Genomic DNA, 27,478 nt, shown 5'->3' with positions numbered 1-27,478 from the left:
ATGCAGTGTTTGTGTGGATGGTAGCACATACCTGGTTACAGGAAGGCAATAATTCCAGGGTAAGTCTGGAATTATATATCAACTGGCATGATGGCCTGGAAAACATAACTAGCTCTATGGAATTTCTGCCTTCCTTGTAAAGTTGAACACTAAAGCTTAGCTTAAAAAAATAATAAAAATAGTGTGTTTGAAGCTACTTTCAAAAGGATATTCAAAATAAAGAAGCCTTTAAACCTTAGGAGTACATCCTTAAAACACTGTCTATTTCCACACCTAGAAAATCAGTTTCAGCTAAATCTCACAAGACCTTAGTAATCAGAAGTTTCACATCACTCATCCTCAAATACAATTTAACTCCCTTCACTAAATAAAGAATAAAAACAAAAACAAAAACCAGAATGAAGCAAAAATAAAACAATCGTTTTATCAAGAGCACAAGTCCTAATGCATATGGATTTTGAGATATTTTTAATAAGTACTAGTTGGCTATACTCTTCCAATCCAATATAGTTAATGCCAAATATAGTTATCAGAAATCACAATGGAAAAATTGTCAGCTTTCTTACTGGAGAAAACCAAGACACATTTCCAGAAGCATTCTGCACAAACAAAGGGTTTTTAGGTATTTTATTTGTCCATTTGGAATGATTAGCATTTATAATCAACAACATAAATCCACCCCTCAGCGAAAAACCTGACAGCTTGTTATTGCCAAACATATTACAATCCACTGAAGGGTGAAGAATTACAGACATATGAAGATGAATAACATTATGTCACCATTAAATCACTTACTCTATTCATAACACTTTAATCCTCAAACATTGTAAATTAAAATTAGGAAAAAAAAACAAAAATCAACATTTCCAGTGATAAAGCACATTGTGTTTAGTACACAATATAACAGTACAGTTCATTACACTAGTGCATTAGAAGGTAAAAAAATGGACAGCTCCTTTGGAATAACTGCATCATTGCTGATCTCTCTCTTACACAAACACTGCTTGCAGCCACAGAAGCTACCAGGAAGTCTCCAAGAAGTATCCAACTACAAAAATCCATCACAGCTAAAATAAATTCATTCTGAGATTCTTATATTACTTGAATATGAGGACCTAAAATTAGATTCCCCCACATGTGGAGTGACCAGTGACATTCCTTAGGAAATCAAGCAAGTGAGGAATACATCTGCACCCATACTTGAAAATGACATGGAAAAATGCCTTTCATTTTTCACCCACTTAAGTAAACAGTTACTTAACATTTGGAAGCCTTCTACTAGAGCTTTAAAGTTTAGTGGTTGAAACCATTTTTCAAGGTTGCTGGCATGCACAAAATTTGCAAGTATGAATAAGAAATATCAATATAATAACTAAAAGACAAAAATTTTGTACTCACTAGAGATGGAATTTTAAAAACTCTTCTCCAAAAATGAAAATGGAAGATAAACTTTTTATAAATTTTCCAGGAATGATTTGTATTATATTTACTTTATATTAGATGAGAACTTCAAAGACTGAAGTTAACAATTATTGGAATCATCCTTAAAATAAAGGGAATCAGAAGAATAATCTCTATAAATCAAAGTATACCGCAAATCTTTTTCTCAAGATGTTGCCTGCTACAAATGGCCTCATGCAGCTACTAGAGCCCTATCAAGTCTGTGGAATCTTGTCAATTAAATACGATGTGAATGTGAAAAGTAGATGGACACAGGAGGCAAGTTTTATTATGTCAATAAACATCAACTTCATTCAAACTGACCAACAACAAACAAGAAAAATTATGGAGCAAATTGAACTGCAAATATGTGTGAGGAAAAACCCATTCAGTACCTCACTACATTTTCAATTAATTGCTTTTTTATAACACAGTAACTTAGGAAAAAATATAAAATGAAGCAACACCAAAACAGAATCCCTCCTTTCCCAATGATCTGAAGTATCCTCTGAACTTTATGATGGCTAGGAAAAGTTTAAAAACAAACACATTTGTGTCATTACCACTGCTTGGCACGCTAAATAATTCCATCTGTGTCCACCTACTGTCACTTACCTTATGATCAGACTGCAAACTCTTAAAGGCAAAAACATTTTTTTCTAATTTCTTTCATACCAGGAATTGATAGTATCCGTATCTCCTCTGTGCCACAGTAATATAATAAACTAAGTATCATTGTTATGCTTTACTTATTTTCTATCCAAAGCTCTAAGTGGTTGCCCAAGTTTCTAGGAACAAAACGCTAATTTCCACATGTGACCTAACATGAAAATATCCATGATGCAACGATTTTACGCTTTGCACCATGCAAAAAAACCCACAAGATTTTCATCCACAAACTGTGAGTTAGGGTATCTTTTCATCCACTTCAATCCTTCTATTGGACAGAGGAGGTAGATTAGAAGTAAGCCACATCCTGCACTGCCTGATCAGTCATAAGGCACATTTGCATTCCACTGAAAATAGGATATATTTTAGGGCTGCCAAGGAAAGGTGGAGGAAGCAATCAAATGCACTTGGAGTACTGTAATGTCTAGTCACAGACTGTAGCAAAAAAACAGACAAAACATCTTTTTTTTACTATAGGAAATCTAGGTACATTATCCAAATGAAATTTGAGAATGACAGATCTACAAAAGCATGGGGCCCACTGGCTCATAAGGCTTACTGGCACTTAATTCTTTCCTTCACAGTGAAAGCAATGGACATAACAGCAGAAGTGTTAAAAAATGCAGCTTAAGATGCATCTGTCTTCTGTTAACTTCTAAAGTTATCTTAGAAGTGAGCTGGTAAGTTAAGATGTTGTTATTAAAAGACATTTAAATCCAAGAATTTGTTTTCGTCATTATCTTGAACTAAAATTTACCCCCAAAAACTGAAGGGCAAAAATCCCACAGCAACAGGGGGATAAAGCTACAGTCATGTTGATATCTACTCAAGTAAACCTTTAACAAATAAAACGGACCGAATCCAGACTCCTTGCCAACAGATCAATCAGTTTAGCAGTCAGCTCTGCTCCAAGCTTGACTTGGCTCTTATTTAAAGGAACACAAGAACCAGGTTCTCCAGATGCCAAAGCCACCTCAGCAAGCTTCAATGTGAAAGTTGTCAAACTGTGCAAACTCAAACGAGCGAGTTCCGAGAGCAGCCCAGCCGTTGCTTGGTTTAGAAACGGTGACATTCTCCCAGAGAGGATAACCATTTAACAGTCCTGAGGCAGAATTGCCCTGTCAAAAAAAGGAAAATGTTAGCTTTGTAAAATCCAGTGTCTGCAGACACTGAGCCTGCTCACAGGGGAGACAAGACAAAGCAGAAAGATGTCAAGTCAACTTTCAACTACATTTCACACATTTTTCATGCAGAGGTGCATCTAAATATTGCATACAATCCTCTGGTGTCTATCAGCTCTGTGAAACAGATCTAATGCCTTTACAGTGAATACATAAAAGGCTCCTCTTCCCCAACTCACACGTTTGCTAACTCAGTGTAGAACCTGAAAGGTGAACTGGTTTTCCTCTTCCACTTGTATCATGCTCTTTCGAACAGCCCAACTTTCCTAAGGTGACACCTGGCACTGATTCTGCAGAATTAGGCAGAAGTCAAAAGTAAAGAAAGATGTAATTTAGTCAGTAAGCCAAATGAAAGAGGAGACAGCAGAACTTTCAAGTATCACTCAGGCCACTTCAAGATGTTGAAATTAAAAGCAGTTTCAGGAAAAATTACAATTTATCTTGTCTGTGTTCCACTAAACAGTATTTAGGAAAAAACACTTCAGTTTACTTGTATTTCTTAATCCGAAAGACAATTATAGACACAGGTAAAAGAAAGAATGTCTTTCAAGGAGGAGTCAGTGTGAGAATTATTTAAAGACAGCTCTGCACTTCAGTCATTACATCAAAGGCATATTGGATACAAAATACTTTCAACAGGACAGACTGAAGTTTAAAGCATTGTAATTTTAAAATTACCATCCTTGTTTTGAGTTTTAAGTGATTTATGTTCATCTTCAGTAACCCTATGGCAAGAGCTGTCATAAATGTAGGTGCACCAAAGCCTAAACTGAACTAAACTATATCCATTCCAGCGAATGCCTTAGGTACAAGTGTCCCTTTGTCTCCAAATGTGATAGTGCAAGAGACAAAAAACAGCTTATAATAGTCAGTGAAATTTTAGCATGAGGGACTCTGCATAATTTTAAAAGAGTTACCTTCAGCAGCAGATCTCCCCAGCTAGGATTTAAGCTTCCTCGCATTTGAGGCCAGTTGCAGTTGCAAAGGTTAAGTTAGACAAAGGGATTAGGCATTCAGAACAGGAACTTACAGCCTTTTAGGTACTTGCACCAATGTCTCACCCATCAAAGCACACAGGGATAGTTAATGTTTGGGGCTATTTTCCTGACCAAGTCACTGTGGTCAAAAAGGGTGAAGTGGGAGGGAAGGAAAAAAATGCAGACAGGCATCTCATTAACTGCAGCCCATTTATACAGCAACACAATGCCCGTGCTCTTTCCGTACAGTAGAGAAGGAATTCAGATTATCTGAGGTTCCCATCCTTTACTAGCTCCACATACAAGGCCTTATTAGCCTCCAAACGTAACTGGAAGGAGACAGATTTGTAACACAGGCTACTTTAGTAGTTTACTGACTGTCTTAAGAACAGGAAGCCAGGCCATCATCTTTCCATCAGATTAAACAAGAAGCTTGCTGCTATGACCCTCTCACCTTTCAAATCATCTTTCCAGGTATTTTCTGTACCTTCTGCAATTCCTCAAGATCTCTTTAAAAACACAGGCAGCAGAGTTTGTTATGGTATTTTAATACTGATTTAAAATACAGATATTATTTATGTTTTAGATAGGGTAAACTAATGCAAGTATACCATCAATATTATAGCACAGTTTTGTCTAAACCATTTAGGACTGAAAGTTTCATAATTGTTTTTCCAGCTTTTCACCTGTGTCCTTACCTGAATGTTTAGAGTTAGTGTGTGCCATGCATTATCCCGGACGCCAGCAAGTCCTTTCATTAATAGTTCTTGTCCAGCTGCAAAACATGCTTAAATTAGCACAGTGCTACTTCAGCCCTTTGCTGAAACTGATCAATACCAAGCCAGCAAAAGGAAAATAATGTCTATTTTTCAGAAGTGTTCAGGACTGACATTTTGCCAATTATAGTTGCAGCATGGAAGGCTTAATATGCAAACTCAGACTGTGCATTAGGAGTGCCTTTCTGTTTTGCCCAGACTGTTTTCCCACTGAAATCTCCAAGGCTCTTGGCAATTTGGCATGAGGATTCACTCTATGGAGAGTACGGGTTCACAAAGTGTGACAGTGACTATCGCTCTGCTCATTCTATAGATCTTCTTGTTTATGTATTGTTTGAAGCTATTTTAAACCACAGGGTCTGAGCTGCCTACAACACTATCATGTTGCTTAGGTCTACTCAAAATTTAAGCTAAGCAAAAATGAGGTGTGAATGACACCTGGAGGGAAGACCTGAAAAAAGTTAAGTGCTACAAGTCTCCAGTTATTCAGTAGACAGTTTTAGCTGCAAGATAATTTAACATTCAGGCTCCCTTCCAGAAAAATATAAAGATGACTGAAAATAGCTGTACAGAAAAAATTATCATATTGTGCAACACGAGTCTCAGCCTGAAATAATGTGGTGGTTAATTAAAATCCACTCATTTCATCTTGGAAAAATTATTTCTGACAGCCTGATAAACTGATCACATAATTTTGCTAGGTTTTATTGCAAATAAAAAATTGAGTCGATCCTAAACACAAGTATGTATTTCCATACAGCTGAAACGTAAGTTTTTATGAAGTTAGACATTGCAAAGGTTCCCTAGGGAGCACTGGATGTTCAGAGAAGCTATGTAAAATCTTCTTTATGCTCCCTGTCCATGGTAAAAGTGGAAAGGAACACAGACACACACAAAAAAAAATCTATCTTATCAAATATACTGTAGATCTAGAAGCTATATTTGATTCATCAGAAACTATTGAAAAATATACCTATGAAGTGATGGGAAATGCATTTAAACAACTAAACATGCCACTATTTCAAAGCAAATTGAAAACAACTTTTAGCTATTGATGAAGTTTTTCACACACTCTTTCATGTGCCTGTCAAGTGCTCTAGAGATGAACAGCATCACAAGTAGAACATGTGCTCACTCCACTGAGGTAGACTAACAGGAGAAGGAAACAGGAGTCCACTTATCATCATCCCTTAAGCCAAATAAAAGTACAGGGACTTGAACTGCTCTCTAAGAAAAGTCACTTCATTTCAATCAGGATTTTTTTTTATGTGTAGTGTAAGAATACAGATCAGATCTTTTTGTAATTAATATTGTATCACGGGATTTATTTTATGAAAAGCAAAACAGTTTATATTTGCTAGTATAACCCATTTTTATCAAAGTTATGAAAACAACATGTCCATATGCCAGCACCCACTTTTGCAAAGAGCTGCTTACCTAGGTCACCAGTGACTCGGTAGGTACCATCTGCAAAAACCCAGAAGAAAACTCCTTTGGTACGTCGAACATAGATTCCACCATTGTCAACTCTTCCTGCAATAAACACACCCCCATCACGTGGCTTTTCTATGTAGATGTCACAAGTGACTGTCATGTTTACCCTGGAAGAGAAGTTTAATGTTTTAACAAGGAAGCAATCCATTTTTTTGAGCAGGAAGTAGGCAGAAATTATTTGATTTTCCTGAGATGATACTTCAGCTCAACATTAAAGCACTGTGTTATGCTTGCAATGAGAGCTGTAAAGGATAATAAAGCAAAGTAATACTGAAACCAGCAAGCAGCACCTAGAAAATTCACACAAATTCCTCCTCCCCAAAGTTGTACTACAAGGCTACTAACCATAAAAATTAAAAGCATTCTTTACCTCTATTAATGGATATTCAAACTAAAAATCTACATCCTATGTCTGAAATTACTTGTAATATGCATACAGCCAACAAGATCACATACTTAAAAAGTTGCTAATGATCTATAATTATTTACAGAATGTGAAAAGACTCTCTGAAACACCAGCTCAGCTGATAAGTGAATCCAAAAATAGCTATTTTAGCAACTTTTCTTCTCACCTCTAACATAACAACAAGAATGACCTGGGTTTTCATTCTAATGTAATGCTATTAGAAGTACCAAATTCTTGAATATATATTCATTACACAAACAAGATTATTTCTTGCCTCCTCATGTATTAAACAAGAGACATCCCCCTCGTTTTCCTTAAGCCATTATAAAGAGATGCAAAGCATTACAGAATTAACTAGATAGCAATAATTTTAGAATATAGCTAGGTTCAATAAAACCATCAGAGAAAAACACTAACAAATTCAGGATAAGAGAACAAAAAGCTTTCACATGCACAAGTTTAAAATTCAAACTAAAACCAACTAAACAATCCTGAAATTGAATCATGATAAATTGACATTGATGACTGAAGTAAAGTATCACCTCACAGAGAAATTTAATGCAAAATTGGCTCAGAATTTAAATAGCAGGCACTCATTGTTGAAAATATCTGCCAGGAACAAAGTCAGTCTTAAACTGAGGACGAAGCAAATAAACTTGAGGGCCTGAAATTGAGGACTAGCATTATGAAAAGTAACAGATCAGTAAAACTTGAATAAACTGAATATTCAGGAAGCACGCTTGGTTCTGAAAACAAGATGAAGACTCAGAAAGAAATGGAATCAAAATAAAATAATAGGAAGTTGTTAGGAATCTCAGTACAGTAATTTAAGAATATATCCTGTGTAGCTGTTATAGGAATCACCGAATATAATTTACTCAATGAGGGAAAGTGGATTACAGGGGGAATATGAGATTTTTCTTAACAGAGGGCTGCAAAAGAAAATATCAGATAACTGAAGAACAACCTCCAAGCACCAGAAAGTGATATTCTTCCAGGCTTTGGATCAAAGTGATTCAATCACTTCTCCAGGCCTGAAATTAGGTGTGAAGCATGTTCTGAAAAAGTATTTGCAAGATCAATTACCTAATCAAAGTGAAAAAACCTGACTGAATGACTACTTTAAAGAACATATCAAAAGGATTTAGGCTAGACTTCTAAGCAGAAGAGAAAGTTTTAAGCATGAAATTTATTAGTACTATTAAAAGCACAATCAGTTAACAAGCTCTTTCTCAAATCCTTATTATTTAAAAATAAAACATTTTTCTAAAGTATGCAGCTTGATTCTGCATTACCATCATTGCAGCTCCTAGCAATTTTATAGCTCCTAGAAAGCATTGCAACTGTAACCATACTTTTATCAAAGAAGTAACTCTCAGTTACTTTCACCCAGAAATAAAACTGGTTTAAGCAGCAGTAGAATCAAATCAACTCAATTCTAGGAACTGCTCAGAAGATGGCAGTCTGTAACAAATACAACTGAATTATCAATTAAACACTCTGGGAGTTATGAGATTGATCATATTGCTAACAAATAAGCCAGTCAACTCAAAATTATGTAATTTTAAATTAATTGGGGTTTTGTTTCAGTCCAATTTGAGAAATATTGGAACTCAGGGCATGTGTTCATTTTTCTAGTATGCCAACTCAGATCCATCATTCTAAAAAATTAGCTTGAACAAATATGCCCAGCAGGACATAAGGCAAAAAAATAATTCTAGGACAGTGCAGCAGTGGGCTAAGTAAGCAAGAAATGTGGTGGACTCCCCATCCTTTAAGAGTCATTTAGGCAGACACAGCTGGTCTTTGGCTCTAAGCAGGGCTCAATGACTTTTACAAGTCCCTGAATCATCATTCCTACAAATCTAGAGAATCTGAAGGCAAAAGCAAAAGCCCTCTGTCTGAGAGAAATGAGGCTTGAGACAGATTCACTGATCATAACTCACACTGGTGAGGAGGACATTTCCCCAAATGTCACTAGAAAATAGTATTTACATACCACTTAAAATTTCCTATGACACTGATGGTCTGGTCTGCATCAGAAACCCAAGTGATGGGCCGCTGAACCACCACCTGGCGGAGTGTGAATACATGATCTCCTGGGTCAGAAGCATTTACAAAGTATTCAAATACACCTGTCTGATCTGCAAAATTTGGGGCTTCACTGAAAGGTGGATTACCTGTTCAGAAAATAAAATACACATCAACTCTAAAACATTATTTTTCTTCCATGTACTCATTTTCAGAAATTTCCCCTAAAAACTTTCTCCACAATTTTGACAAAGCAGTCCCCAAAATGGAAGTTTTTAAGCAGACACCAGTTCTGCAATACATTCACAAAGTAAACTACATTCCTCCCTGCCTTCCAAAAACTAGTTCACTATAGTTATGAGCTATACCAATTGAATCAAGAATTGGTGCTAGTGAGCACCGTTAAGACATAAAATTAAATACACTTCATTGCAAATGTAAGGTGTAGAGTCATACAGGTATAAATAAACAAAACCAAAACAGATCTTCAGGCTACCTCATGTAGAGGATTCAAATAATGTAACTTACTGTCTTTCTTCATTACAATTATATCTGTGTGAATTAAGTTTTTGACTAAGAGAATTTTGACTTACGTATATTGAAATCATCTTTGTAATTTGAAGGAAAGGGCTGAGAAGGAGGAGGTGGCTCTGAGAAAACACATTTCCGTCCTGTCTTTAGTGTGGTTAAAGTGTAGACTTCATCCACATTTAGATCTAAAGAAAATCTTCCCTTCCATACCTGGAATTGAAGAAAGCTCAAGCTGCAAAAATTAAACAACAAAATGACAAAATACCCAAGTTCATGAAGCAAAGAAGATCCTCTGAAGCCCTGATTTAAGGCAAAAATCCTGTCTTCTTGCCTTAGCACTTAAATAAGGCTATTTTGAAAACTCCTTTTCCCCAAATTCTTCATCACCTCCAGGTAAGCTTGTATATGGCTAAGTGAAATTGTAGTCAAACAGCCTTAATAAAACATGCCCTAAACATGCAACTTAAGCATGAAAGTTAAGGAGTTTCAGCAAAGGGGAAAGGTGCACCTGGAATTGCAGAGAGACTGCAATTAAAACTGACCAACTTACCTTTACAGGACGGAGTTTCTGGAAAAGACTGGAGTTTCCATATTCAAAACCAAGTCTAGAATGCCACACTTGAAGGGTTTCCACCATATACTGCAATGGAACACACCATACAATTTAAAACACAACAGCAAAATAAACAAACTTCAATATCCAACTTGAGGAATATCACCCTCTAAAGGTGTCTAATTTTTGTTATTTTGAAGCTGTTGATCACATTAGAGGCAACAACTCTATTCAGCTAGTCATTGCATATGTCTTACACTTTTACAGATTATACATCAATTATACATCAATTATCCTAACATACACTAATGGTGCTTATAAAGACAGACAGCACTGCAAACACAGACACAAACTTTAATTTCTCTGTCACCAGCAGTGATACCCCTTGGATACAAGCTCTCTTCCTAGAAGTACCTAGACTGAAATAACATCCTACTAATTTCACTTTTATGAGAACTTTAGTTTAGTTGGTAGTGCTTTGATATTAAGTTTTGAGCAAAATATTTCACTTGGAGATCTCCAGACTTCTGCAATATTATCAACTACATTAGTTAGAGATTTTAATCATACCTAACCTCTACAATTTTTTCAGTTACCACACCAACAACAAAGCAAGTGACCTAGAGCTATCAGATGGATAAACCATTCCTCAAAAGGGAACTGTGTATCCAAACTGATACTCCACTACTTTTCCTAAGTGAACCATTTTATTGAAAAAAAATATTGTCCAAATTATCTCCTCCTAAAGGAAATTAATGCTGCCAAAAATCAAAAATCAAATTCCAAATAAGTAAGCACCGTCAACTTCTGAGAAGCAATCATCCAAATTAACTAACGACTCCTTCCAGTTTCTACTGTGAAAGTACTGTTCACAATTCAGAGGGAACTTTACTTTAGCAAGATTAAAAAAGAGAATAAACAAACCAGTAACTGGGAGATTCTCAGAATATCTCTTCACAAGATGCAAGAACAAAACCTACAGTTTAAAATCAGCTACAGCTATTTCCCTGGACATGAACTGACAACTAGAAAGGCCTCAGCCACATTGGCCAGACAAACTATGTCAGCACATCAGAGCACCCAGCCTTGGAATAAATTCCAAAGAAAAGTTCAGTTGCATTTCAATTCTGGGAAATTTCTTCTTCAATATAGAGATGATTAGACTGGGAGGCAGCAATTCCACAATTTCAGTTATGACATTGTATCTCATGGTGAAACAGAACTAGAATGCTTAAAACTTTGCCAGGTGTGTAACAGCTTTCAATATCGGAGACTTAGTTTCTTGCTAACCTGTGATCCTGCCTTGCATGTATTTGATTATGAATGGCAACTCATTTTACAAGACTGACCAAATGTATTCAAAATCTACTTACAAATGACCCTGTGAGGTAGAAAGTTGCTCTCTGAGGTGCGACGTTGAAATTTGGCAATGGAGGCCTGATACATTTAGAGTGATTATGAGTCTGAAGAAAAAAAATAAATGTAACAGAAAAAACACACATTACTGGAATGCAACACATGGCAACATTCATGTAAAACATACAGCACAGAATTGAAATTTAGAAAGCAATAATGCATTTCACTGTTATCTTAAAACTCTCAATTACACCAGTTTAATAATTTCATTTTGAATACATATTTTAAGAAAGCACATGATATAACTTCCTCCTGTGTCATCCAGTTAAAGCTAACGTGTGATAAAAAGATAAACATGGCATATATATTGGCCTCTAGGAAGTCTCAACTAGGTATTCAAAGTTCAGATAGAAAAAATGACCTCTAGTGAACTCACTAACAAAGCCACAAGTATCAAAGAACATTCACAGATACCAAACTACATAAATCAAGGACAAGTTCTTCATAACAACACATTTCCTTTAACTCTTCTAGTCCACTGGAATTGCTGATGCACATACCATAGTTTCAATGATGATGGTAAGGTTCCCTAGGCCATCTGTTAGAGCTACAAAACTGCCACCTCCTTTTAAGTGTCCATCCACTTGCAAGTATGACCAGCCTGGCTGAGTAAATTGTGTGGTGTGTGCTGAGACAAAAATCAGAATACAATAATCAAAACTTAATTTGTAGGCTTAATTAAATTTCTCCCTCATACATGCTTACAAAACAAAAACTTGATTTGGGGAAGAAAGTAATAGAACTTCTAAAACATATTTTACCTATACAGGAGGAAAGATTAAAGAATTATACTACAGCAAAATTAAAAATATCAACTCTCTGGTTGATAAAAACAGTTAAAATGATAGCAATTATTTAGACATGGAGTACAAACTATATGAGGTAATCATGTACATGCAATTTGAATATTCATCACAGTTTATATTTTCCCAAATCTCTTTTTTTTTATTTTAATGAAGTAAACATTTGAGCCAAAGAAAGCACACATGGGAAATTCCATGAGGAGTAACTAAATAAGTAGGGTTTTCAGCAAGTAAATGAAACTATCAAAAAAAACATAACCACCCAGGTCATGAAAAGCCTGAGCAACATGGACACAAGAACAACTGTTCAGCTGTTCTGAACTCTCCATGAGACATTATGGCCATTTTTCATTTAATTCTTTTACATATATAGGTATCTAGCAGAAGAACAAAAATTAAAGCATTTGTCTTGTTCCTCCTTCACGGCACTGCATAGTTCTACTGAACTGCAGCAAAGACAGTAAAACATTGCTGAAGGAGTACAGACTAGCCAGTGAATCCATGTGACCACAGACACTAAGTGAACATGCTTCCCTTTCCCCAGTCTCAAGGAAATGCTGATTTACATAAGCCAAGAATCTCAAGCAGGACAAGAATATAGAGGTTCTTTGTTGCATTTTCTCAAATTGAGAAGTACCAAAAGGAATTGATACTACTCAAGGATTAAATATAGGAAAGGGAAACAGAAAAGCACACTAACCTTTATAGGCACTTCACATCAAAATATTTTTATAGTAACAGCAATGAAGGAAGTAGCTTATTCATTTCTGCCACAGTTAAAGGTCAAGTTTTAAGATTTCCCTTGCTACTAAATCTTCCTGCTTTTTATTAAAATGAGCTTTTTTAATCTTCTTTCTTAAAAGTATTTGCAAAACTTTGCACAAATCTACCTTAATTTGGTAAAAAAAAAAATAATACACATAATACCACTAAATAAAGGCCTCAGAAAATACAGTGATGCCTGGCATCAGATCACCAAACTTTCAACTGCAAAATTTTTACCTGTAATCCAGATAGGAGAGTCAACTTTATAGTGGCCACTCCATGGCTCTTGCGCTGTCATTAATCCACATCGACCAAAGGGCAACTCTTCGTAATAACTAGCCACCAGGTTCCATGCAATTGTTCTGGAAGAAAAATATGTGTTTGCCCCATTCACATGGATAGTATCAGATTAACTTAATACAAGAATATACTCCCCCTTTTTCTCTGTTAGAAAATGAAAATAATTTGGCGGGTGGGGGTGCAGGGAATCTATTTCCAGCTAATGGGGAACAAAAACACATGAAAGGAAAATAAACCAAATTAGTTTCCAGTGGTGAGAAATTCTTCCAAAACTGGTGATAAATTCTCTAGCTATAGGACCATGAAAAGTTATACATTAAAGGAAATATGTATTGAGGGTTAAAGACTCCAATTGTTTCGGTTTTTTTCCTGGTCTGAATGGGAAAAAATGTTGTTAGCAAAGTTTGGGTGTTGTTTGGTTGGGGTTTTTTTGATTGCTTGGTTATTGCTGTGCATGGTGGTAGATGTTTTGGGTGGACTTTCTTGGGGGAGAAGTTAAGTATCATGAAAAAAAGATCTTATCATTAACCATGTAAGTAACAAACACAAAACCATTTTAACCAGCCATCCTCCAGGAGTTCTTGGTCTTTTAAAGACATTGTCAGGATACCAACAAGGATGATCACTTCATGGATTTTGATTTTGTTTTGCATGTGAAAATGTTTTGCAAGAACTTTAAACTTAAGACCTCTGGGCCATAAGTGTGGAAATACAGCTTAACAGAGCAGTTAAGTAGAAGGCAAAAGCTGTCAATCTGTTTTGCTGTTGCATACAGGTGAGTACAAAGGCCTCATTCTAAAGTCACTGATGTAGACTTATCACACTATACATACATACAGAAGAGATCCTGGAATTCTATAAAAACATGCTCATAAAATAAACAGCTCTTGAATTGTAAACTCAGCTTGCTCACATTAAACTTGTGCTGCTGATTTCAAACTAAGAAAGAAAAGTGGCAAACGCAACTTCAAAGGCAGTAAGTTTAGCAGAAAGATAAGCTGCCTTTCATCAGAAAGATTCGCTTTTCAGTATAAAATCCAAGATAACTTCACTGTTGGATATCTGGACTTGGAACTATTCTACAGTATTTTATAAATACAACACATATGCTTGGCTGTTAGGCTACAAAAGAAATAGGGCATATATAATTCGAAAGGGGTTATAAAAATAGAAAAATAATGGGAAAAGAAAGGCCCCAAATTAAGATATTAAAGCATTAGCTAAGAGGCAAGAAGAATGATCAGGAATTCATGCAGGAAATATTTATCTGTTAGAAAATTTCAGCTTGCAGAGAAAACAAAAGATTTGTAGAAACCAGGTGATTCAAGAAACTTCCCTTTACAAGTAGCAAAGTGTTTTTTCCTGCACTCCACTTCCAGCAATAGACAAGAAAATTTCTCTCTAATTTTCAATAATGAAGTTATATAAAATCTAAAAGCTTTAAACAATTTTGCTTACATCTTGATGCCTACATTTTCTTTAATCAAACTTTTTTTTCAGCCTTGCAGTTGCTGCACTAGAAACATCAACCTATATTTTCTATTCTCTTCTAAAATTGAATTATGTAATTTCCCATTAAAGAGAACATCTGTCTTACAGTTTTCAGTTTGGAAAGAAACTATGCAGAAAACAGTTAATGTATCAAAAGACTACAACATGCTTAAAAATGGATTCTGAGGAAGAAGTTGTATGGAAAAACTAGATAATTACATCCATAATTATTTGTTTAACTGAAGACAACCTGATAAATACCTTAAGAAAAATACAGATAAATTAGTTTGTTATTCCTTTTATTGTTATTTCCTTCAATGTTTATCATTGTTAGCTCTTCTTAAGAACATTCTCTTTTTATTAATTATCATGAGTCTTAAAGGCATCTGAAATTAACTGCATAAACCATTGGGTGCTGTGGAACAAGAATATATTGAAACTTGTGGGACTTCTACCCCAAAAGGAGGTAAGAAGAGTAGACTTCATATCTTGCTATATTTGAATTCAGACTACAGAGGGGTGAGTTTCAGTTTACTGTTTTCTCACCCCAGCAGATGGATGCGTTATACAGTACTTTAAATAATTCAGTAATTCTTACACACCGAGTTGTGCAAGCGAGCAACAGTGCGCAACACTTACGAGGTCATGTTTCCATTCACGTAGTTTTGGTTCAGGATCCGAGCCCAGCAGCCTGCACCAACATCATCATTGAAAGTACTGTAATCTTCTGAAGCCCACAGTTTCTTCCCAGTTAACAGGGCATCTTTCACCGTTTTTGTCCCAGGATAGTGAGCCCTACACAATATTTAAAAAGAAAGAACTCTTAGTACAAAGAAAAAAAAAATCAAAGTTTGGAAGTAGATACAGCAGCAATGATTCACCTCCTTCAAACTGAAAATGACAAATAAAATTTCTTTTAAATACTTCAAGTGGAATAGAAGAAAACTAAACAAGAAGAAACTGTTACATTCTGGACCTTATTATATTTACATCAGTAGATTATTTCTTCTGCTACATGACAGCATATAGATAAAGATACCATGCAATTTCCAGTTTGGTAAAGCAAACCTCTGTCCTGAAATTGAGCTTGAAGATGTTCATTACCATAATGTGCTGAATAAAGAAAATACATGCTAACTCATACTATCTTAAACAAAACCATAACTAATGTAAAACCAACAGTTAGATACAGTACTAGGCATAATACTAAGAACTTAACTGTATGAATGTCTTAAAAGTAAACATGAACTTGACTAATTTTGCACATCTTTTTTAATACTCAGGTTTCAAAAAAGAATGCTTGTTGGACTAGAGAAGTTGCAGAGGTATAAAACTGATAATAGCTGAAACATATAATAGCTGATTTTATTTCCAAGATCTTCCTTAATAGGAGGAGAGATCCTTTCTCCCAAAGGAGATTTTGATTATATTCCATCACAACACTGAGCCACTGTGCAAGGCTTGTCTGACTGAAATAAAACCTTTCCAATCCCTTGCAGAAAACAGGGTTGAGATTTTTCTCACTCAGCACATTCATTGAACACACTAGATATGTACAATAAAATGAAACTATCAGCACTGCAAAGGAAAACATAAATGTTTCTTTTACTATTAGCCTGCAACTTGACAAATGGATGCATTTGTGTCAGGGATACAAGGAACACCTGTTTTTCTAGGCTGACGGTTAGGGTTTTTTTCATTATTTTCCCTCTACTGGACAATGAGCCATTTCCCGGTGTTGTAGTCCTTCATACATAGCTTCACTAATGGCAATGTAACAGCTAGCAGAGATTTTAGCTACATTCTTCTCTGCTGTACAGATCACTGCGTATTTCCCCTTTGGCTTGGAAACATTAAGTACTGCGTTAGTACCAAGCAAAAGGCTTTTGTAATGGCATAAAGTGCACAGCTTGCAAAAACATAGTAGAGAAAGAATAATTTGTCTTTCTACACCCCATATCCTGAAAAGGTGTTTCTTAAGTGTCAACATCCCCGCCAAATAAAAGCTGAAATACGCAAGAGAGTATTTAACCTCCCTGTTAAGACTGAATCAGAGTAGGGGCATAAAACTTACATTTGCAGAGTTAAGCAACCACAGCTTACTTAGACAGTGTGAAAATAGTTGAGCTTTATACAGACACGATCCAAGACTTCACCTATGAAAAACTGCCAGGATACTGTTCATGTTTGGAATGGGGGGAGGGCTTGATAGCAGGGGTAGATGACACTGACTGCCTATCTGTATTTGGAGAAAAAGCCTTCATTTCTACACCTCCTACAGGTCAGATATATAAAGATGAATAAAAAAGACTCAAGTTGAAGCAAGGAACTGCCATATTTGAAGCATGTGATTGGGTCAGTCATGTTTATGGCACCTAGTAAGTAAAGTTTAGAGCCACTGCAAAAAGAGAAGTAAATGAACATGTGGTAAACACATTTCCATTCAGCCATCAAGTCAGTAATCAGTCTCAAATTTAGTCTACCAGCAAAATATTATTATGACAAAACTCAAAACCAGTAAAACATGTCAGCTGGTCACATGTTTTCCAAACACAACTTTCTCATCCAAACAAAATGGGAACTAAGAATCAAGACACTGTAATTCAAAGAAGAATCACAGCCCAAATTCATTTCCAGAGTACAAATATTTCAGTAACAAAGCAGTGTAAGTCAGTAACAGAAGACTGCGTAAAAAGTTGTAAAGCAAAAGCAGTTTTTGCATACCAATTAGAGTAACCAAAACAACCCTCAGAATAAATAGTGTTGTCCAAAAAACCTTCAATCCATCAATAGTGCAGCTGCACCCGATAGGAATCTTCAATAAGAAAGAAGACTCCAGATTCAATTAAAGGTTGAGGCTATTACTGGGACAAGAGCCATGTGATTTGATGTGGGTTAGTATGGAACTTCATAGTATCAATCCTTTCCTTGCAGGTAAGAGTGCAGAGAGGTAAAGTTTTGGCTGTGTTAGTCATACATAAGATGAAGACAAAGTACAAACAAACCACCAAGAAAGAAAAACAGAAGGAACCCCCTACCCAATCACATCGACCACTCCGTGGAGCTCAGAGTCAGTCAGCATGACAAAGGAAATGGGCTCCCACAGTCTATCGCTGGCTATGATCCTCACCTGCTCCAGACCATGCTTATCCAATGTGTACCTCAACAGCTTGGAAAAAAAGGAGAGCAAAGAACAGAGAGAAGGGACAAATAAAATAAAATATTTTTCAAATTGTCAAAACTTTACATTGGGAAAGGTAGCATCTTCTTCAGCACTATTTGAACATAGTTGAAAAAAACTACTACGCTTTAATTCATGCTTTTGCAACTTGGACAACTCTTACACCAAACAAAATGTACCACATTGTCAAGCACAAAGTGACTTCAAAGGACACCTTCTTCCTCTACCATACCAAATCTCAAAATACATGATAAAATTAAAAACATTTTGCTATTCTTACAGATGCAAAAGTACAGATAAAGACAACATATATCACATTTCATGCAAGATACCCTATTTGCAGATGAGCTACTTAGATGTTACAGTGCTGATGGTTAAACTACTAGGACCACACACAGGGCAAGGACAATTGAATTACAATTTATAAACCTTGCAAAAGTACAGTAAACATTTCATTAAGAACAGGAGCTCATTCCCCCAACACTCCCTGCTAATCACCTAGTTCAGTTTAACTGTGAAGCAACCACAAATGAGGTGAGTTCTTCCTAAACACAAACAACAAAAGAAACAAGAAAAACACCAGATGTACACACCTTACTGCCCAACTGTTTTATTTCAGTCTTTAAAATTGCAACTACTGTGCAGTTCCCTAGAGATTTTAAGGCCTTGAAAGTCAATGAAACAATTCTAAAATGTCACATAACATCAAGTCTAACAATGCAGTTTCTTGAAGTCCAGAGGTCCCCTAAACAGTGTTTGCTGTACTTTTGATTACAAATGGCATTTTAGGAAGGGATAAAGCTCAATGGGGAGCAATGGTATCAAGGTAAAAATTACTTGATGCCAAAAAGGAAAGAAAACAGAAAATTAAATGAAACACAAAGAAAGGGAAACGGCAGTTATTTTTTGTGTATGGATGCCAAAGCAATCATTGCAACTATCTTGATAATTTCAAAATAAAAAAAAAAAATAAATTTAATCCCAGGTTTCCATTCCACACCTAAAGAACTAAAAAAAAAATCACAGAGAGGGTTATAACTGAAAAGAGATTACAGAAGAACATACAAAAAAGGATTTCTGAGAAAAGAATGTAAGACTATTTAGGAAAACAGACTGACTAGCAGATTTTGCAAACAACTAGACATGCTTATCTAAGAGACATAAAGATACAGTGTACTTTCAGCAGCTTTCTGAACCTGAGCATTTGAAGGACAGATGCCTAAATACTATTATCTTTCACTAGGTCAGCAAGAACTCTGTTTGGTAATTAGTACCCTAAAGTCAGCAATGGCTGAGAAACATTGTGTCCTCCTTTTGCACTAACCTTAATTTCTTGATAGATAACAAAACCACTGCACAGGAAAACTCAACGCTTCATTTTTTGAGATCAGTAGTGGTGGGGGAGTTGGGAAAAAATCTGTATGACACTCAATAAAAACTTCTGACAAAAAGAAATTTTATTTTAAAGAACAACTAAAATATGTGGTTCTAAAGGCACAAACAAAAACCAGTACTCCTATCCTTGATTCTGTCAAGCTTTGAAAGAAACAAGAGCTGTACACAGTCAGAGCATTCATTCTTCAAGTTGTATTGTCACGGAAATCATTATAACAATATTTCCTGATGCACTGTAACTTGCTGAGCTGCAAGTGTTGCCTAACCTAGGAAAGTTTTTTAAAGTTTTTTTTACCAAATGAGTTACTCAATGCTGACACTATAACTGGTATTTCTCAGGCAGCCACTTCCAGGTGTTTGGTATTTACAAGCTCAACCCATATAAAAGCAGTTTCTTTATAAAATCCCTGCTTAACTAACTTGCTATAACCCTTGAACCAGGCATTATTTAAACAATGATGAGCGTATCATACTTCCTCACTTACTGATGATAAATGGAACATGAGTGACCACAAGAATGTTCTTATCGAAGTAAGGTTAACAACAGAGATAAGTTAACAGATGTAACACAAGTAAGCAATTTATATCTATATAGGTAATTTCCACTGGGAACATGTAATTTTCTTTAAAAATCTTTATAATTTTGAGAAACCAGAGATTACAAAGAAAGCAAGAGCTGCAGAGTAAGTACCAAGCCAGTTGCCAGAAGCAAGGTATTAAGAAAGTGTATTACAGAACAAGAGTGAAGGCAAACAATTGAGCTGACATTTACTGAAACTGCAACAGAAGGCATTCCCAGCTGCCAAAACTGAGATAGGCTGTATTAGTTTACAAACTTTGGGTGTTTGTTTTTACTTCTATGTTACTGTCAGTGCATGCATTTCTAATATTATGTTATGAGACATAAGCAAGAAAAAGAAACTTCTAGCTCTAGGATATGACCAGCAAAATCTCAGCTGCAGCCATAGAAAGCCCCAGGGTGATAAGTTCCACTGTGAAAGTTCAAGCTCACCTGAAATTAAAACCAGTTGAAGACCAAGAGTTCAGCCCTAAGGTTTTTGTGACTTGGAAGATGCACATGCAGATTAGTTAAGAGTTTCCTGTCATTTGCTAGTGCTAAGAAGCCTAAAACATAGCTCCTAAATGGACACTTGAAAGAAATGATGGAAGAGTGGTAAAGTCAGCTCGCACATGTACTAAACTGAAAGAAGAGAGGAAGACAAGAAAGAATAATCCATCACCACTGCACACAATGATGAAAAAATGGAACATCTAGGAAGTATGAAGTAAGAATCTATGACTCTTGAAAATAGAGATGACTTACTTACAGAAAAGATGCAACAGCAAAGTTTAAAATGCCTCCCTTCTCCCACACTTACCCGACTACCTCAATAGCATCGTTAAGATAGGGATCAACTATCATCTCTTTTGAGACATTCCAATCTCCATCCGCAGCGATGATGCCAACGTTCCACAGACCCAGTCTGTCCAAATAATGTCGAAGCACCTTAGCAACAGATAACACCACTTAAAGTACAGCCTTCATCAATGAGGCAACATGAAAACTTAGGATTGAAAACAATTTAAGAATTGTAGAAGGAGTCAGCGGAAGCCTTTGTTTTCAGACCAGGATGAATAAGAAAAGTTCTCACTTCTCAAATGAGAGCTACAGTGGCAACTAAGACAAAGTTAATGGTAAGTATTTCTAAAACTGAAGGATTACCCATGACATTCAGAAAGTCATTACACAAAAATGGGCTTCTTATCAGTTGGATAACTTTTGACACCACATGTGCACACATATACTCCACTTGGACACTCTCAACATAGTGACTCCATTGCATGCATGCAAACCACTACACAGAAGTAATGGTTTTTCGTAAGGTCAGTCATGTTAAGCTGATCTAAAAATGACAACTGGCTGAAATGTGGAAGTGGACATACCCTCCCCAAGTGATCAGAAGCAAAAGTTAACCTGATCCCAAAAAAAGTATAGTGAAAAAACAGGGATTGAAGTCTTGAAATAGGAAAGACCTTCTATCCATGCAGCTGTCTACAAGAACAGAAACCTTTCCTAAATACCTGTCCTGTTCAAGCAAAGAGCACCTAAACATTCTTTTAGCTGCACATTTTACTGAACAAAACAAAAAAATCCTTGCCGTTTCAACTGTTTAGTAGTTTACCAACTACTCTGCTCTTGTTTCTGTAACTCTTTCAGGAAAAGTAATGAATAAAACTGTAATTGCATATTTACAACAAAAATGGGGGCAACAAACTTTGAATTCAAATATGCCAGCAGAAAATAATTCCTGTTCTCTCTTCCCAGCTTCTCCTTACTATTTCACTGTTAAAGATGATAAACCTCTCACATTTGTCTGGGGAACTTCTTAGATAAAATATACCAATGCAAAATATACTCAGCCTTGATGGTTAAGAATGAACCACACTTATAGAGGGCCAGTATTATCTGAAGACTCAAATCAGAAATAATAATTTTTAAAAAATTAAAGAACATATTTTCAGCAGCTTGCATGTACAGCTGCATCTGAAAATAGCCACATCAGTCCACAGTCTAAAATGCTTTTTTCAATCTCAGAAGTAAAGGAATGATGCGCTATGTGCTGTGTGTATGCATGCACCCACAAGAAAGACTTTGCAACTTGATTCAAAGATCAGGAGGTATGAATCCTTAATAATTTCTTGTAATGGTCCTCCAGCAATGTGAAGAAGAACAGGGAGCATTTCTGTTTTTCATGTAGTCAAATAAGAACAGAAATCAAAGTCTTAAGTGTTGATGACAATCACAGCCTAGATCTCAAGGACATAAAATTTACTGAGAGGAAGAAAAGTAGCAATGAAGTTCTCTTCAGCTATTTGAAACCTTTGAAATTTGCCAGAAGAAAAATTCATAATGCTAGAAAGTCCTTGCAATTTAAAGCTTTCTAGCTACCCATACATTTGGAAAACTTGCCAAATTACAGAGACAGTTCAGAAGAACAAGATGAATGGTTGCAGAACTTCCATGCTGAGAGATAAGTACCAAGAATACAGAACTGCATGCACCAAAAATGCACTCCATGATAATACACAGAATAGTTCCCCCATATCCAGTCTTCATATAACTGAAGGAACAGGGTCTTCCTGAACAAGAATTTATAAGCATTAAAATCCTCATTTCTATTTTCTTTTTTTTTCCTACCTACTAAGAAACATAACTAGTGTCTTAGTGGATGAAGTAACTAAAACAACATCTTACAAGTAAAAATTAAGCAAGATAACTAAGAGTTGATTTGTGACATATTTCACAGGAATTACAGAAAATGTTTGGTGTGCAGCAGCACATTTCATTGAACTGACTTCTTTGGAAATGGCAGACTGCAAATAGAACTATTATGCTGACTAGAGAATAGGTGCCAAGTGACACTGCAAGAGAATGAATGGTAAAATAGGTGCTTAATAAAAAAACTCTTATCAGTTAACATACAGTAGAAGGAAGGCGGAAACTAGTCAGTAAACATTTAGGGGATTTTAAGGTCACATTTTAAACTGAATATTCAGCTCTAGAAGCCAAATGTTCAGTCCTAACCCAACAGCATTCAAAAAGCTATAAAGTAGAATGTTGCATCTAGACTCGACAGTTTGCTCTCCATATTCTTTCTCCCCACATGAGGAAGCCAAGACAAAGAGATGAGAAAGCCTCCAGGTGAAATGATATAGACTTGGGACTTTTCAGGCTGGAGAAGGTCTTGGGGTGACCTAACTGCTGCTTTCAAGTACCTGAAGGGAGCCTACATAAAAAGATGGAGAGAGACATTTTACAAAAGCATGTAGTGATAGGACAAGGGGGAATGGATGGAATGTCCCATCCCTGGAAGTGTTCAAGGCCAGGCTGGATGAGGTTTTGAGCAACCTGGTCTGGGGGAAGGTGTCCCTGCCCATGGCAGCGGGATTGGAACTGGATGATCTTTAAGGTCCCTTCCAACTCAAGCTATTCCATGATTCTCTAAGTCTTACTTGCTATTAAGAAGAGGTAATACCATTGTGTCTTAGCCTCAAAGCAATAACAAGGAAAAGAAACAAAGCAGGGCCTTGTACTTGTGATTTCACTTCAAGGCAATATAACAAACAGAAGAGAGTTTTCAAAGCAGGGCAGGGGGGGCTGCAGAGGTATTCAGCAGTGAGAAATATTAGAGCTATCTCAAGGTTGGTTATGTGAAATACTGTGTTCCTTCGATTTTTTTAAGCAAAAAGTACTGAATTTTGCAAAGCTAAAAACACAGAGCCTTTACTGTGGTTTTATAGCAATATTTAAGAGCACTATAATCATGCAACTTAACTACAGAATTTTAAGCAATTCTAGATCTTGGACTTCTAGCCATATCCAAACTGGTATCCAATATCTTTATACCAACTGGTATAAAGATGATACATATTTGTGTGATAGTGGCAACTGAAATTTCCATTAAAATTTAGAAGTCCTAACATTTAGCATACTTAAAGCTCATGCTTAAAGTTCAAAATAACAGCTTCACACACAAAATAAACTGTCTAGATATCTGACTATGTTAGCATGCCATGCATGCAACTACAAGGAACAGAGTTCAGTAAGTGAACCAGTTGCAGGATTTAAGGTCCCTTTCCTAGGAAAAGTCAGAAAAGCTAATTGTTTGCATACGGTGAGACAAGCATTTCACTTCATAGGAATAAGAAAAGAATACATACCTTAATGTATTTGCTACTAAATGCCCTTTCATTCCATATCTATAAAGGAAAAGTAAAATCCATTTAGAAAAATCAGGATACGTTAATGCAGAACTAAAGATTTTATTTATATATGTGTAAGATTATAAAACCATTAATCAACTCCATGGTTTCCGTGTGCTAGAGGAAAGTGCTGGTTGGTTTTGATAGCAGCATTTCTGGGGAAAATTCTGTATGGAAGTTCATAATAGCCACTTGTTTATTTTTCTCTAAGGTCCCCTGATTGCCTCCTTGCTGACAAGAATGCTAGAGCTGCCTCAGCTCTACAATGGCAGCAGTGTTACATTACCAATGGGTCTACAGTTTGCTAGGAATCATTGAGAAATACACTGCGGCTTCAAGGTGTGGCCTAATGAAAGGGCCCCTGTTGCAATATATGAACATAGGAGAGCAAGAATAACTCACATATTGAACAAATCAATGAAGCTTACATTTCCAATTTACACAGGACTACATACAAGCTTGAACACAAAAGAGATTCAACATATTTTAATAAACAGACACAAAATGAGCTAATTTCTAAATTTTCCATCTTATCGGAAGAGTGTTTAAGCTAAACACAGCTCAAAATTCAAAAGCCGGAACACCGGTATGCCTTCTTACCAAAGCTCCTGGCCTATAAAACACATAGGCAGAAACTTTGATTCTTTTTTTTCCCCTAACCTCAACATGAACAGTGACTCACATTCATCAGTAAAGGTTTAGATTACCCAACGATGTACAAGCACACACCTTCCTGCAGATGGGGTAGGTTCAATTGATTTTGGTATTTCTACATCTTTCTATAAATGCTAACAGATGACTTTGGAAATGAGCTAATTAAAACATTACTGACTGAAAGGCTCCTCTCACCATAAATCAAACAGTGATACAGAACATATACTTACAGCAAAAAGTGCGGTAAAGGCTAACCATGTACAATTATAATAGCATTAAAATTGTTTTGACAGTTTCTGACACTACACAGACCTCTCACTGACTTCCTGTATTTTAGATTATACCCACAAAGAAATCAGACAATATGCAATATCACCACATTGCCTAGAGAAGCAGAAATTCCCTTTTCTTAGAAGAGAATTCAGAAGTTTAATGACTGTGAAGTAACAACAGAAGTCAACATTACTCAAATACATGAAGTGCAGAACTTACCTTCTACTCTGAGAGCACAGGGCAGAGAAAAATGTAATAGCAATTGTTCTCCCTGTCCCCAAAACTGAATTGCTGAAGTATCACTATGTTACCCACACTGCAGGACTGACCCAACTGAAATAAGTCAGCAACATCAAAGGGGGATGCATTCCAAAGGAGATATTTGTGAGATACACCTTTCCACATTACAGCAGAAAGGTCAGGCTTCTTCTGAGGGATGGGAACCACAGTTTTAGAAGCTTTGTTCTAGACTTCTGAAGTGATTTGCAGCTTTTCTGCAGTTAAGCTGTCTCATATCAAAACACTTAAAAGTCCAAAGTAAGTTTCCAGTCAGTGTAGGACTGATTTTAGAGGAATTCTAGACACACTTCCTTAGTCCCATAATGAAGTGGCGTTTTTTAGACTGTCTGCTTCTGTCTCTCATCTCCAAATTATGACATTTTTTCTCAGACATTAATTCACTACTTCCATATATTGCACTGTAGCACAATACAGTAGTTGTAATGTACTGTAAAAGGTTCACCTTTATCTACTATGAATACTGATAGTAAAAATTGAAAAGTTGTAGAGGATTGCTCCTCTGCAAAATAACAACCATATTTTATGCCAAGTCATGTTAGCTGACTTTCACAAACTGTGTTAACTGATGCTTTTTGTTATCTGGTAACTGCTGAAATGCAAGCAGAACAAGCAAGGCAGGAAAGGAAAATATTTCAGAACTCTCAAATTCTTTGGTAACTTTGTTCTAGAAATAGGAAGGTAGGAACTATTTAACACGGGTTCTGCTTTAACAGCTGTCATTCCAGGAAGACTGTAAACTAACACAACTACTGCCTTTCCCCTGGCAACAGTACAAGCCAGAACTGTAATTACCAAAAAAAAAAAAATTCCCTTTCCATCTCCTCCTCCTGTCATCAACAAGAGATTTTGCTTTACTGACCCCAATATAGTCAATGTCCAAATCATGATACTGTTTTGCTCCTAATATCCAAGAAACAATATAGTAAGCAGTGACATCTGGATAGTCATAGGGCCAGTTTTCACCCCTCCCTATCCATCCTGGAAATGCCCAAGGCAATCCTGAAAACAGAAGAGAGAAACAAATAAATGAGGTAAGTAGTTGGTCTACATTACTCAATAAGCTTCAAGAGCAAGCTGTAATTTGCTCTACTTAAACTGAAGGAGCAGATATGCATTTCAGACTCGCTTGGTTCCAGTGAAGACAATGAAACATAACCTACCTAACTGCAGAATATGCTATAATACAAATTATGATCAAGCATATTAATAGCTGCTTTTTTTTTAATAAGCTAGGAAGGATTCATTACTAGAGAACTGACTACATACAATCTGTCAATCTTATGGCATTAGCTCTAACAGATTTAAAAATCTGAAGATTTTAGAATAAAAATTTACAAAGTTAAAGGCAAAGGATCAATACAGAACATGAAAAATTGTTAATCTCCTGAATATGAATTTCAAAAGAAGTGATGATCTGATGATAAAAGAGGAAGGAAGATTTGGATCATGAGAAAGAATTTCCAAGTCTCAGCTGTTCACTGGATCTTGTAGTAAATAATAAAAACAAATTAATCTAACTAGATGCTGCTAAGTTTCCAGATGACTTGTATAAGATACCAAAGGCTAATTTAACAGTAAGCCCTCCCTCCTTTGTTGAGTGCTTGATCTGATGGAAGAGGGATATTATTAATAATCGCAATTAGTCACAAATAGTAGGTTCTGTCCCAAACAGAACCTGACTGGGAAATCCTGCACCAAGCCTTGCTTTGTGGCTGGCTGTGGTAAAGTTCCTGGAAGACAGGGGAATTATAGATCTTTTAACTGAAAGATTTCTTACCTTTTTCATGTAAAATACATTTTGTATTTCCAACATACAAAAATGCCATCTAGGGTTCCACATTTGTATTGTCTCAGCACACACACAACTCACAATCAAAACAGGAAGACACGAAACTGCTCTTACAACTCAAATACATATGTAGGACAAATCAGAAGACCAGAACCTTGATAGTGAAGAAGGGGTGGGTGATTGGTTTGTAATAAGAACATAAAATCAAATGTAGTGTGTACAAGATTTACATGTTTATACTTCCAGTAACTTTACTTTATGCCTCCCAATTTTTTTCTCAGTTATTCTG

The 27,478-nt window shown here is 36.1% G+C and overlaps 1 protein-coding gene across 2 annotated transcripts in view; it reads right to left on the bottom strand.

Annotated features, from left to right (window-relative positions):
- Positions 1 to 607: 607 nt before the first annotated feature.
- The window catches only part of GALC (galactosylceramidase), a 31,793-nt gene continuing 4,922 nt past the window's right edge, over positions 608 to 27,478 (bottom strand). Inside the window, exons 5-17 of one of the 2 annotated variants that reach the window (XM_085061604.1) lie at positions 26,260 to 26,399; positions 24,132 to 24,170; positions 20,789 to 20,916; positions 15,473 to 15,628; positions 13,280 to 13,404; positions 11,975 to 12,102; positions 11,432 to 11,521; positions 10,056 to 10,145; positions 9,568 to 9,715; positions 8,943 to 9,123; positions 6,481 to 6,644; positions 4,966 to 5,042; positions 608 to 3,227 (exon numbers count right to left, since the gene is read on the bottom strand). In XM_085061604.1, the coding sequence (XP_084917730.1) occupies positions 3,084 to 3,227; positions 4,966 to 5,042; positions 6,481 to 6,644; positions 8,943 to 9,123; positions 9,568 to 9,715; positions 10,056 to 10,145; positions 11,432 to 11,521; positions 11,975 to 12,102; positions 13,280 to 13,404; positions 15,473 to 15,628; positions 20,789 to 20,916; positions 24,132 to 24,170; positions 26,260 to 26,399 (1,610 nt within the window). In that variant the 3' untranslated portion in view covers positions 608 to 3,083. Of the gene's footprint in view, positions 3,228 to 4,965; positions 5,043 to 6,480; positions 6,645 to 8,942; positions 9,124 to 9,567; positions 9,716 to 10,055; positions 10,146 to 11,431; positions 11,522 to 11,974; positions 12,103 to 13,279; positions 13,405 to 15,472; positions 15,629 to 17,871; positions 18,003 to 20,788; positions 20,917 to 24,131; positions 24,171 to 26,259; positions 26,400 to 27,478 lie in introns of both variants that reach the window. The other variant, XM_085061603.1, reaches the window with a different exon arrangement.

The sequence above is a fragment of the Lichenostomus cassidix genome, chromosome 5, assembly GCF_008360975.1.
Source record: "Lichenostomus cassidix isolate B80296 chromosome 5, HeHo_3.0, whole genome shotgun sequence".
NCBI lineage: Eukaryota > Metazoa > Chordata > Aves > Passeriformes > Meliphagidae > Lichenostomus > Lichenostomus cassidix.
The sequence above is the reverse complement of the archived record's forward strand: the minus strand, read 5'-3'. Positions and strand labels throughout refer to the sequence as shown.